The following is an 11903-nucleotide window of genomic DNA, read 5'->3' on the forward strand; positions in this document are numbered from 1 at the left end:
AACGGTGCTTCACATTCAGTTTAATTAGAACAGTGCTACTGATTAATTCGTACTTGGACATAATTTACCAACAGCATTAACGACACGAGCCACGGACAACAGTTTGGAAAGTGAGCTGGCCTACGGTGTAGTGACTTTTGGCAAGAGTCCTGCAGCTCCGGCAGCGGCGAACATTCCGTGCATCAGTACACGTGAACCATTCCGTACAGGAAAGTCCAGAACAGGACGTAAGTGAAGAGCCCTCCCACGAGCCCTCCCGTGAACAGCGGCCTCCGCGACTTGAAGTACTTGTTCCACCGCCGGCCGGCCTTCAGCACCAGCAGCACGGACAGGAGGACGGAGGCCAGGAAGTAGAAGATGAAGCCGTGCAGGCCGGTGAGGCCGAGGATCCCGGCCGTGGCTCCCGACAGCGCGGACACCGAGGTGCGGCAATAGTCCAGGATGGCCGCGTTGCCCCGCACCGCCGCCTCGCTGATGAACTGCGGCCCCTCGCGCTTGGCCACCACGGCGGCCATGGCTCCGCGCCGGGCTCGGGCAGCTCCTCGCTCGCACCGACACTGAGGTGAAGCAAACACGCGCTGTACGAGCCCGCCCGGCCTCCCTCAGGCCGCCGGGAGAGCCCCGCGGGCCCTCCCGCCCGTCCTCCCCTTCCTCCGTACCTCTCATCCACGGCGGCGCGCAGCCCCGCCGCTCCGTCAGGCCTCGCAGCGCGCCGAGGGTCCCCGCACAGCGCCCGTCACCGCGGGCCGCCCGCCGGGCCCGGCCCGCCCCGACCGCGCCGCCGCCACCGCCCGGCCGCCATCTTGGCCAGGGGAACGACGGGATGCGGCCGAGCGGGCGGCGCGCCGTGGGCGGGCGGCTCCGGATTGGCTGGCGGGGAGAGAGGGGCGGGGCCGGATTGGCTGGCGGGGAGCAAGGGGCGGGGCCGGGTGAGGCGCTTTTGTTCGGACGGCGGCGGCGACGGGGCGGACATGGCGTTCGTACCGGGACAGCCGGTCACCGCCGTGGTGGTGAGCGGGCACGGGAGGGGCGGGCACGGGAGGGGCGGGCACCGCCGTGGTGGTGAGCGGGCACGGGAGGGGCGGGCACCGCTATTCGGGGGATGCCGTGCCGGGGGCTGCTGGCGGGGATGGGGAGGGGAATGCCGGTGGTGCCCGGGGGCCGCTGGCGAGGATGGAGGGGGGGATGCCGGTGGTGCCCGGGCGCTGTCAGCGGGCGGAGGTGCCGCCCCGGGGCAGCTCCGGTTCGCGGGTGTGTGGAAGGAGCGGGAGAAGGGTGTGTGCCAGGGACGTGGACACGGTGTCGGTACCGGTGGCGGCCGGCAGCGCCCTGCGGGCTGTCGGAGGGCGGAGGTGCCCGGGCAGCCCCGGTCCGCCGGCGAAGGGCGCGGCCGCTCGGTCCGCAGCGCCGCCGGCCCCGGTTGCCGCTCCCTGCTGTCAGATTGTCCGTCCGCGATACCGGGTGGGAGAATGGAGGGGAAACTCCGCCGGGCGGAGGGACCGAGGCTGCTCGAGAGAAGAGGGAGGGAACCCGCCGTTCTCCCGGTACCGGGACCATGAGGATCCCCCTCTGAGGGCAGGATAAGCACCTGCGTGTCTGGGTGCGGTTTAGGAAGCAGAGCTTCACAGTGAGATAATGGCTTTAATCAGCGCGCAGTGCGAGGGAGGGATTCTGTGCCTTCCCCTGGCTGTGCCTGCGTGGGTGCTCCCGCTGAGGACACGGATGTTTGGAATCCGGGGAGTTTGGAATTCAGCGGGGCAGTTCAAGGTCTGTGTGACAGGGCTGTGAGGAGGATCACTGGATGGTTTGGCTTAGAAGGCACCCGTGAAGGTCATCACATCCACCCCGCTGGAATGAGCAGGAACATCTTCCATTAGAGAGGGTGGAAGCACCTTTTGAGAGGTTTTTTTGTCAGTTAAGACCGTGGCTTTTCGCCCTGGCTCAGGAATTGCAGCAGCTGGCATTTCTACAGTGCTGACACAGTGCACAAAGCTGCTCGGATGCCTTTGTGCATCGGGCAGTGAGGAACCTGCCCCGGGTTACAAAAGTTATCCTGAAAAAGAACCATCCTAATAATAGGTTGTTATTTCTGCTGATAGGGCTAGCAAGAACATAAGGCATGTGGGTAATGAGCAAGATGAGGCTGGGCATGAGTGACTGCTGCTTATCAAGGCATGAGTCATGTTTACAGAGACCTGCTCTGGTTTTAGTGTTGTTCCTTTCTATTTCTGGGCAGGCAGGAGAGCTCTGAGTAATTGAGGGGCTGGGCTGTGTCCTGGGATATCTGTGAAAAACAATCTGACTGGATCTGAAGTACCAGTGTCTGAAATGCACTTGAAATTTCTTCCACTCGTCACAATGCTCAGCTATTTGATCTCTTTCTCTTTCCAGCAAAGAATTGAAATACATAAGCTTCGTGACGGTGACAATTTGATTCTGGGATTCAGCATTGGGGGTGGCATTGATCAGGACCCTACTCAGAATCCTTTCTCTGAAGACAAGACTGACAAGGTCAGACAATCTATTTCTGTAGCAATTCCCTCTACCAAAGGCTGATATACCCAAATCTTCACCTGCCCTCTATCATAGCTACCCTCTGCTCCATTATCACTTGCAGGCTGAGTTATTTAAGTGAATTCTCCACCTTTTCTATTTTCCAGCACTGCATAAGCCTGTTTTTAACTAAAATCTCCTAATACACTGTGGAGTTTTTTCGTGTTGTCAGTCAAATGGCTCTTGAGTACTAAATCCTCCCACATTTAGTAAATGAACTCTCCATTTTTTTTCCAGGGTATTTATGTAACAAGAGTGACAGCAGGAGGCCCAGCAGAAGTTGCAGGACTCCAGGTTGGAGATAAGATCATGCAGGTAAGCACCAAAATAAGACAGTACTGCTGTAGTACCAGCTGCACAGTGCAGAGAAACATCTGCTGGGGAAAATAATCTTCTGGGTACTTCCCAAGATAGTTTGTGGGGTTTATTTATAAACTGAGCTGTGGCATAACCATAACCACTATGTGGTTCTGACAGAACAGTCACAGGACACCTGTGAGTCCCTGAACCTGCCTTATTTTAGGTTTTTTTTCCAGGTGAATGGCTGGGATATGACAATGGTGACCCATGACCAGGCCAGGAAGAGGCTGACCAAAAGGAATGAGGAGGTGGTCAGGCTGCTGGTGACCAGGCAGTCCCTGCAGAAGGCTGTGCAGCAATCCATGATGTCCTAATCCATCATCCAGCTGGGGAGGGGGTGGGAGGGAGATCTATAGACTGGTATCAAAGAAAGAAGCAACTATTAGACTGGAACAGGTTGTGTGGAAGGAGTGCATGTTCCTACCTGTGGTAAACACTACTTTTTTTTATTTTAACTTCTTCTGGTGTAACTGGCAGTAGTAAAATAATACTCCCCTCAGCAGAGTGCTTCTCTAAAGTCTGCCCTGCAGGTACATGGCAAGACTTCTGTGGTCATGGCTTCCAGGACAGGACAGACCCAGGTTATCTAAGAGCAACTGGAAAAGCCTTAACTTGGACAGGATTCTTCTGTAGCACAAAAGCCTCCTCTTTTAGGAGGAAATGTGGTTTCTGCTATGGGAGACCCAAGGGTTTGCTGTGCCTAAGCTTTTAGAAGGGAGCTGTCCTGTCCCTCACAGTGCTACCAAATTGAAATGCCAGAGTTGAGAGCTGCACAGTGCTGTGGGGAGGAGCACTGTACTAATCAATCACTGTGTGCAAGATAGAGAGTGGCTGAAGGGTTTGGGGCATTGCAGTGTCCTGCAAAGATTCCCTGGATAAAGCATCCACTTCAGGCAAGGAACAACTGAGGAACACACAAGTGTTAGCTCAATGCCTGTGAAATACACTACAACTTCATGGACACTACAGTTCAACCGCACTGCCAGGGTAAAATCTGAATTCTTGTTCCCAATTTGTACCATCAGATGAATTGAGTTTAATTTAAGGCAATATGGAGCAGGAAACAAAGCAATGTTCCTGAACTTACCAGAAATGCTGCTTGTAACTGTAGTGTTTTCAGTCCTTCATTCCACTTCTATCAGACTTGAAATGGAAGGGATTTTGGTTTGTCTTTTAGAAGACTTTGCTTAAATCAGTGATTTGCTTAAATCAGTGATGGAAGAGATGAATATGCCGTAATTTTGCAGAAGTGCCTCTTGACCAAATTTAAACTTCTAGTGGGACACTAAAGTGGTTTAAATCAACATGCCACAGGGCTGAAGATCCTTGCTGCAACACTAAGTCCATGATCTAGCATCCTGTGGTTTGTTAGCCAGTCAGCTTTACAGTTACCCAAAACCTGGAGTTTTTAATCCTCTTCAGTTGATCTAGACATATCTATAGTTTCCTTAAGCAGTCTTGGGGTAAGCTGTTGTAAATAGAGCACGAGGAAGTGGCAGACTAATTTATTCAGTACCTGACTGCTGTGCCATGGACCTTGTGATTGATGCATCTCAGACTGTTCTGTGCACACCAGCAGATGCCTACTTACCAATTTTGTATCTCTGGAATTACTACAATCCTGCTTTGGAATTTTGTTACTTAAGAATTCAGTAGTAAATTATAAATCTTTCAAGTTGGAGTTATTTTTGTTACTATAAAGATACACTGCTATTTGTACTGCTTTTTTTCACTTGATTTTACACAATAAAACAAAGTTGGTTTTCCTGAGCTGTTTCTCCTTGCATTTAATAGTGCCACATCACTTGGGTGCCTCTAGCTGTGACCATTTTTGGCTCAAGGGTGGATTTTGGAATTACTGAGGTCAGTAAGGTCTGGTTTCACTGGTGGGGAACTGTCAAACCTCACCTGGGATCTAGAAAGACACATTAGGTTCTAAGCATTCAAGTATAAATGCACAGATTCCCTTCTAATTACTTGTCTTAGCATCTTTGAAAGAGCTTTCAGTGAAAGAAGAATACAGCTTCTGGTTTTTAGGAATTTTTTTAATAAAGAGTTCAAATTGTAATATTTGTGCATTTGTTACCAACTCCATTATTGTGACGTACCACTGTGGCCAGCCTGAGTGGTGGTGGAGTGTGAGCTGTCTGGGAAAGGTCAGCAGCAGCACTTGGATCCACAGACAGTCTTCAGTCATTACTTAAAAATATGAAGTGGTTGCTTAAACATCATCTCAGATTTTTGGAAGACAGAACTCTGCTCTTTGTGCTTCACCTCCAATCAGAAAGACATCACTTTGGTCTTTCTCTTCCCTGTGGTTGGTGAAAAAAGAGCCATGTGTTGCTTGGACAGCTCCCTCTGAGCTGTGTGTGCAGCTCCTTCAGGCACGAGTGCCCCGTGTGCAGCTGAGGGCTTGCTGTCCTTAAGGCACCTGGCAGCCAGTGCTTGGCAAGGCAACAGTTTGTGTTTGTGTTCCAGCCCAGAGAGGATCAGGTCACAGATATCAGAATCAGCATTTCTGGTAACTGGCAGCAAGAATCTTGAGAGCCCTCAGAGAGGGCAGGGCCAAGTTCAGTGTAAAGTTTGAGTCTCCACAAGGGATGTTTGTTATTCACAAGGTTCATACCCTCGGCTCCTGTACAGGCAGTAGTGCTGGGCCATGAAAACAATGTCAAAGATGATGGAGAAGACACCCAGGCCAAACTTGGTTGGATCTCCAAAGATTAACCTCCACTCATCTGTCAAACAGAAAATCAGAGTTAAGTCTGACTCCTCAAGTGTAGTCTTGTCTTAAGACCCTTTAGAGAAGTTCATGTTTATTACCTGGACTGCTCAGACAAACCCAAGACTAACTGCAGTGCACTTCTTATGCAAAGCTAATTAATAACTGTGGTTTCTTCAGGATGGCTACTTCATTTTATATCTTGAGGGAATATGAAAGATTCTTTAACCTTCCTGTAAGAACAGCTCCCCACAACACAGCACAAACATTCTTCTGAGATAACCTGCTTTATATCTGCTTTGTAGTGGGACTTCCCACCCCATTAGGACAGGCTCCAGCACCTCAGTTCCAGGCTTACCATTGTTGTATGACTGCAGAAACATCTGGAGAAGGCTGAAGCTTCCCCCAGTGAAGTCCAGTAACACATTTCCAATACTCCATCCCTCAGTGCTCTTCCGACGGAAATTCATGTAGGCCTGGGGGTGTGACAAGCAGTCAGAGTGTCATGTGCAGGATTTGGGATTGACTTTCAAGCAGTTTTCAGTACAACTCTACTGGTTTGTCACTATTAATAAATAATCATTGGTGGTTTAGTCTCTTCAGACTTTCAAGAGCACACACTGCAGGCTTAGGGTGGCAGGGATATGGAATGCAAGCAGAATAATTCAGATTTACCTGTGGGAAGTATTTGATCAGTGTGACTGCTAACTTAATGTAGGAGAAGCAGAACAAGAACTGCAGCCATGTCATCACCTCAGCTGCAGCCAGGAACAGCGTGGTGAAGGTGAAGATCCATGCAAGTGCCAGGAGTCCAACAACAACTTTGGATACTTTCTGACCTGCTCTCTGAAACACAAACACAGATACATTTTGGCCAGGTCACACATCCCCAGACACAAAGATACAGTTTGCTCAGGACCCTGCAGCACTACAGTCCAAACCTGTTTTACCAGTCAGGCTGGTACCACAAGGAGAACTTTAAAATTAAGCAAGTGCTACAGCAACCAGCTGGAGGTTTGCAAGAGCTGATGAGCAATATTCATACCAATCATTTAAAACAGTGCTGTCCCTGAGCAAGGGGGAACAGTATTCTTGAGTATTTATGGTGCATAATCTGTAACAAAGCTCCAAAATTCAATCTGATGAGATCTAGAGTTGCTGTATGTGCAAAAGGCTGATAATATTATTATGGTAAAAGATTTATGGTTGCTTTCTAATTCTTCACTAGAAAATTCTGTACTAACTGTCAGTGATGACAGATGGGCTGTTACAGTTTTAGATTTGGCATGACCAGAGGAAGAAGCCAAACAGAGAAACAGTTACCATCTAGAGAACATTGGCCTGTTCACATGAGAGGTTTTTACAATGAAAATCAAACAAAGAACCACCTGACTGGCACAATCAATGGGATTAAGTAAGAATCACTTGACTGTAACAATCAGTCTCACTTGAAAAGGTGTGAATTATGAAAGGGCATTTACAGCTGTTTTAGGAAAGCAGCTGAAAAAAATGTGTTTGAATTGCAGGGAGCATCTAAAGTCCTATCATAGCTTGAAGAATGCTCCAAAGAAACAGCAAAGCATTTGTGCTGTGAAGAGCTGTAATCTGTGTGCTGGCTAGAGATCTGTTTGGGAACTTCATGAACCTGGCTGTTTGCCTCAGTTATTTTGAGTCCCTAAGGAGTTTACTTATAAGCTCAGAACATCCATGAAGCTGAAGTAGATAAGTTTAGTGGAGGTGCTCCTAGCTCAGGAAAGCTGAAGGCAGCTGGGCTGCGAAGCCTGGCTCCTGGAAAGGCCGGTGGAAGTGCAGGGAATTTGGGATTTTTGGAGCCCAAATGGAGCAGGGAGGCGCCCGGCAGAGGGAGCTCTGGCAGAGCCCACAGGTGAGCCCAGCACCCGCACCCACCTCGTAGATGCAGCACTGAATGATGGTGAGGAGGGTCAGGGCCACTGCGTGGAGACTGAAGAAAACATCATTGATGGCCACAGGGTTCACCCCGCTGGGATAACTGACCAGGAACTCCTCCTAAAGGTAAGAGAAAGCAAAACCAGGCACGAGTTTTAACTCCCTTCTGCACATACCCACCCCCCAGCACGTGTTAAGAGAGAATCATGCTCACCTTAATCAGGGGAATCCAGAAGAGCCCAACATTAAACACACTGTATGCTATAAAGCCAGTAAGGTTTAGTGCTATGAAGTCAAAGCTTAGTCCAACAACACTAGAAAAGGGGGGGGAAAAAAGAGAAACGTGCATTAGAGAGTTACAGGCAGTTCCAGGGACAAACTGACCCTGGAATGTATTGATTTATAACAGTTTCTGGTGTAAGCAAAAGCTTCAGGCATTGTGACCACACAAAGCTGTGAGTTCATCAGGAAGCTGGGTGAAATAACAGAGCTCTCACGGATCAATTTGTGTCTCTGCTCTTTAACTGCATCCCTCCATGAGCTCAGCCTGTCTGATAAAGCCCTTCCAGCCTGAACCCATAAAGCACAAGTGCATCATTGCCAGATCAAATGGTTTCATTCTCATATATGATAATGCTCCTACTTAGAGTCACTTGGCTCAAGGGGAGCTGGCCTAATGTGACACTATAAGGAGGTGTCTGAGAAACAGCTCTCAAGGCTGGGAATCTTTGACAGAGATCATCACAGCTGCCTCAGCCAGCTGATTTACAACATGGCACCAAAAGGAATGGGGAAGTCTCCTCTATCACAAATTCACACTGGATGCCAAATCTTAGGATCAGGTGTTTGTAGGATGCACTTGGTTTCCCTCCAACCTGCATGTATAAAATCTCACTGGGGCTGCAATTATTCAGACCCTGCCTTTGCCTTTTCCCCACCTTTCCATGGATAATTCCCAATAACCAAGACAGATGTGGCTGAAGCTATGAACATGATTTGCAGAAGTGCTTTAGTGACTTGCAAACACATCTCTTTACCTTTTCCTTCGCCAGTTCTCAAAGAGTTGAGGATAGAAGGAGATGGACCAGGCAACGAAATAGATCCAGCCAATCACCTCATCAGCATATCTCACTATGATGCTGTGAATCACTTGAAATTGAATCCTAGGTCTGATGATTAATGCAAAAAGTATCAGTTAATTAAAGCTTTTTTCACAAGATTTTATTTTGTTCTGTTCTGGGAGAGGAAATAGAGTCCAGGTGTTGAGACAAGACAATAAAGATTCGCTTGGGTTCAGCTGAGTTCCTCCCCTTTTCATTTGTGACTTTGTTATGTTTGGGACACCTCCTACTCCCCGAGTCTTTCCTTTCCATCCTTTTACCCTGGGAATGCTCCCAAAGGTCACTTTGTGCCTGTGGCTTCCCCTCTCTCAGCACAGGGTCTATTAGGCAAGAGCAGAGCTGCATCCTCACCCTCGTGATGGGGCTGCCCTGTGAGCATTCCACGTGCTCGCCTCTGCCTCGAGTTTCAAAAGCAGAAGCAAAACAAGGAAGTAAAACAGGAGCACTCTGCTGCTCAGTAATATCTGAGCCACAAGCAAGTATAGTCCAGCTTTCTCCATGTGGCTGGGCTCTTCCCAAGAGGGACAACTGGCATCTGTGAGGAGAGGGCTCCCCTAACTGAGACACCCCAGGAACTCCAGAACAAATCCTGCACAGCAAGAGCAGCATCCCACTGGACACTGACAGCCAAATGCTCCCCAGAGCAGAAAAGCTGGCATGTGATCTCCATATTTTTGGGAGGCACTATTAAAACCAGACTAAGGAGCTGTGAGAACTCAGCTATCTTGTAATTAAATCTAAGACACCACTCTGCTTCTGTGCCCTCTGTTTATCTGAGTACTTGGGGATTTGCTGCAGGGTGACCAATCTCCTTAACTGCATCCCACCCCTGTCCCATTTAACTCCTAGGAATAGTTACCCCAACTTTTAGGAAGCTACAGGACAGTAAATAGAACAAAAAAAACTGTTTCTCACCCAGTTAAGTTGGAATTATTTGGATAAAGGTAAACTGTTACTTGTCCCACATCATCTGCTTTCACTTGGAACTCTGCTTGAGTGTGACCTGCAGGGAACTGTACCTGCAAGGCAGAGCAGAGGGAACAGAGAGGAGTTGCACCATAATAGCAGGACTTGTAACCTTTTTGCATATGGTTACAAGTCTATGCTCTCACTTACCTCATCAGGAAGTTCAACAATGGTGCTGTGCTTTGAGGAGTGTGTAATATTAAGAGTTATCACCAGTGTCTCGTTTAGTGGAGCCCTGAGAAGGCAGAAAAAACAAGTTAGGCTGGTACCTGAGCTCAGGGGTTGCTTTGGGGCTGCAGGGGAGCATCTGCTCATTCCTCTCAATGACCAGCCCACACACAACAGAAACTGCCTCACACTCAGAGGAACCAGCACCAAACTGGGTGATATTGCACTGGTTCTTTTATCTGATCCAGTGATGGCCACACTGTACCTCCCTCTTCTCAACACAAATGGCAAAGTCACCAAAAGACCCTGTCCTATCCTGTCCTGTCCTGGTGCTCATTACCCTTTGCTGAAACAGGCACATGTACTTGGGGTCATGAAATTACAGCAGAAAGACAAAACAGAACAAACAAAACCTTTCCAAGTGACACAGTCCTGCACAGCTTTCCTAAAGAACTCCACTGAGCGTTTGTCCAGGACGTGATCCTTCTAGGAAATGCAAGTTTCTCTTAAGCATCAATTTTTAGAAAGGGAGGAACTGTAAATTCACTTATGGAGGGCAGTCCATGTTCCAAAGGGAAAGTAAAGCTGCAATAATAATTTTACCTCAGAGAGATAGTGACGTTTGTTGAACTTCCACTTTCTAGAGAAACCACTTCAGGGACTGACAACACAACGGCTCCATCTGTGGGGGGGAGAAAAACACCCGCACAAATCTCAATTACTATGAACAGCTCCTTGAGAAGAACAACCTACTTTTTTTGTGCCATAGACATTTTACCCATTGGTCCCTGCAGTATCAGATCAGTCAGATAAGTTCACACAATAAAAAGCAAAGGGGGAAACCAAGCAACTTAAAAAGAGAAGTAAATAACTGTCACTTGAACATGTTGCAAGGAAGTAATTTAAATGCTTGAAGTGTAACCAAAGTTCATGCCAAGGGAAGGTTAAAAGGTACTGCAAACCCACCTTGGTTCTTGATGTGATCCTGGTGATCTAGGAGTCATAAATGCCCCAAATTTAATAGAAAATTGTTTCTTGGGCCACAAATTCAATCCAAGTGCCCAGATGTGCAAGAGAATGTACATTTACAGAAACAGAGAGAGACACAGGTTGGAAAGATTGGCCTGGACACTTTTTTTTCCTGTTGCCACATACTACACAGTGTTTGTAAGAACTTATGTGCAGAGGAGCTCACAGTTCATCATTGACTGCACCCCAGGCACTCCTCAATCTGCAGAAGTGATTTTGGAGCACGAGGTGCACAACCTCAGCACAGTGTAGGAGCACAAGAACCCGAGGTAAGGAATGAGAGCAGAGCTGATGTGAAGCATGGCACGAGTATCCCTGTAAGATGTAATGGGATAACTAAAGAGCTGCCCTTTTCCATCTCTTACTGCTCCGGAGCCCTGTGGGCCCAAGCTGGGCTGACCAAACACTCACCGCCAGGCCCCAGCAGCGCCAGCGAGAGGCTCAGCAGAGCGGGGAGCAGGTATCGCGTCCTCATGGTGGAAAAGCTGCGGAAAAAGCAGGGAGAAGCTTTCCTCAGCACCTACACGGCCACACAGCCCATCCCCTCCGCTGGGAGCCGCGGCAAGCAGCTCCCTCCGCAGCACCACGGCCCCCAGCCCGGCCGAGAGACCCTCAGCTCCCCTCGGAGGGCACCGCTCTCCCCGTCCCGGCCACATCTTTACCTCAGCGCTGCTGCCGTGACGGACCCGCCCCACCCCAACGCGCGGGACTACAAATCTCGGCAGCCCCCGCGCCCCCGCCAGACCCTCGCTGCTGGCGGCGCGCCGCGGTGCACTCTGGGACTTGTAGTCCTGCCGCCCTTCCTCCGGCGCTCCGGCGAAGCGGGGTGCGCGGTGCTTTGGAATGCGCCGCTGCCGAGGCGGCGGTACCGGGGAGCGGGTGGCAACCCACCCCCTTCAGTGCCCCGCGTCCCGGTTCTTCCCTTTTCAGATCTCACGTGAGGCGATCGCCTGTGGACTCCCCGCCCAGCGCCCACCGCGTCGCTGCGGCCGCCCCCGGGGGCCATCTTGGGTGTGGCGGAGCGGGTTCATGAGGGGGGCAGAGCCGTGAGCGGGGGGTAGGGCGGGCTGTATGCC

At 49.8% G+C, this 11903-nt stretch overlaps 3 protein-coding genes across 4 annotated transcripts; 1 reads left to right on the forward strand and 2 right to left on the reverse strand.

Annotated features, from left to right (window-relative positions):
• Window positions 1–726, reverse strand: EMC6 (ER membrane protein complex subunit 6). The gene is made up of 2 exons (XM_054287349.1): window positions 660–726; window positions 1–557 (listed from the first exon to the last, which is right to left on the reverse strand). Exon 2 carries the CDS (start codon window positions 513–515, stop codon window positions 183–185), a length of 333 nt encoding a protein of 110 aa, XP_054143324.1. The 5' UTR covers window positions 516–557; window positions 660–726; the 3' UTR covers window positions 1–182.
• Window positions 727–948: 222 nt separating this feature from the next.
• On the forward strand, window positions 949–4928 carry TAX1BP3 (Tax1 binding protein 3). The gene is made up of 4 exons (XM_054287209.1): window positions 949–1010; window positions 2392–2511; window positions 2791–2868; window positions 3090–4928. The coding sequence occupies exons 1-4, from the start codon at window positions 972–974 to the stop codon at window positions 3225–3227; spliced, it is 375 nt and encodes a 124-aa protein (XP_054143184.1). The 5' UTR covers window positions 949–971; the 3' UTR covers window positions 3228–4928.
• A 50-nt stretch (window positions 4929–4978) lies between these two features.
• Window positions 4979–11789, reverse strand: CTNS (cystinosin, lysosomal cystine transporter). Of its 2 annotated transcripts, none has more exons than XM_054287185.1 (11): window positions 11719–11789; window positions 11239–11312; window positions 10402–10480; window positions 9781–9865; window positions 9580–9683; window positions 8581–8712; window positions 7758–7857; window positions 7544–7663; window positions 6311–6481; window positions 5994–6111; window positions 4979–5651 (listed from the first exon to the last, which is right to left on the reverse strand). In XM_054287185.1, the coding sequence occupies exons 2-11, from the start codon at window positions 11300–11302 to the stop codon at window positions 5521–5523; spliced, it is 1104 nt and encodes a 367-aa protein (XP_054143160.1). In that variant the 5' UTR covers window positions 11303–11312; window positions 11719–11789; the 3' UTR covers window positions 4979–5520. The 2 variants fall into 2 exon arrangements, with proteins under 2 accessions (XP_054143160.1, XP_054143159.1); XM_054287184.1 differs by lacking the exon at window positions 11719–11789 and adding an exon at window positions 11490–11559.
• Between the last annotated feature and the right edge of the window lie 114 nt (window positions 11790–11903).

Source organism: Melozone crissalis, unplaced genomic scaffold (genome assembly GCF_028551555.1).
Source record: "Melozone crissalis strain CALT ecotype California unplaced genomic scaffold, PUWL_Pcris_2 ptg000057l_1, whole genome shotgun sequence".
NCBI lineage: Eukaryota > Metazoa > Chordata > Aves > Passeriformes > Passerellidae > Melozone > Melozone crissalis.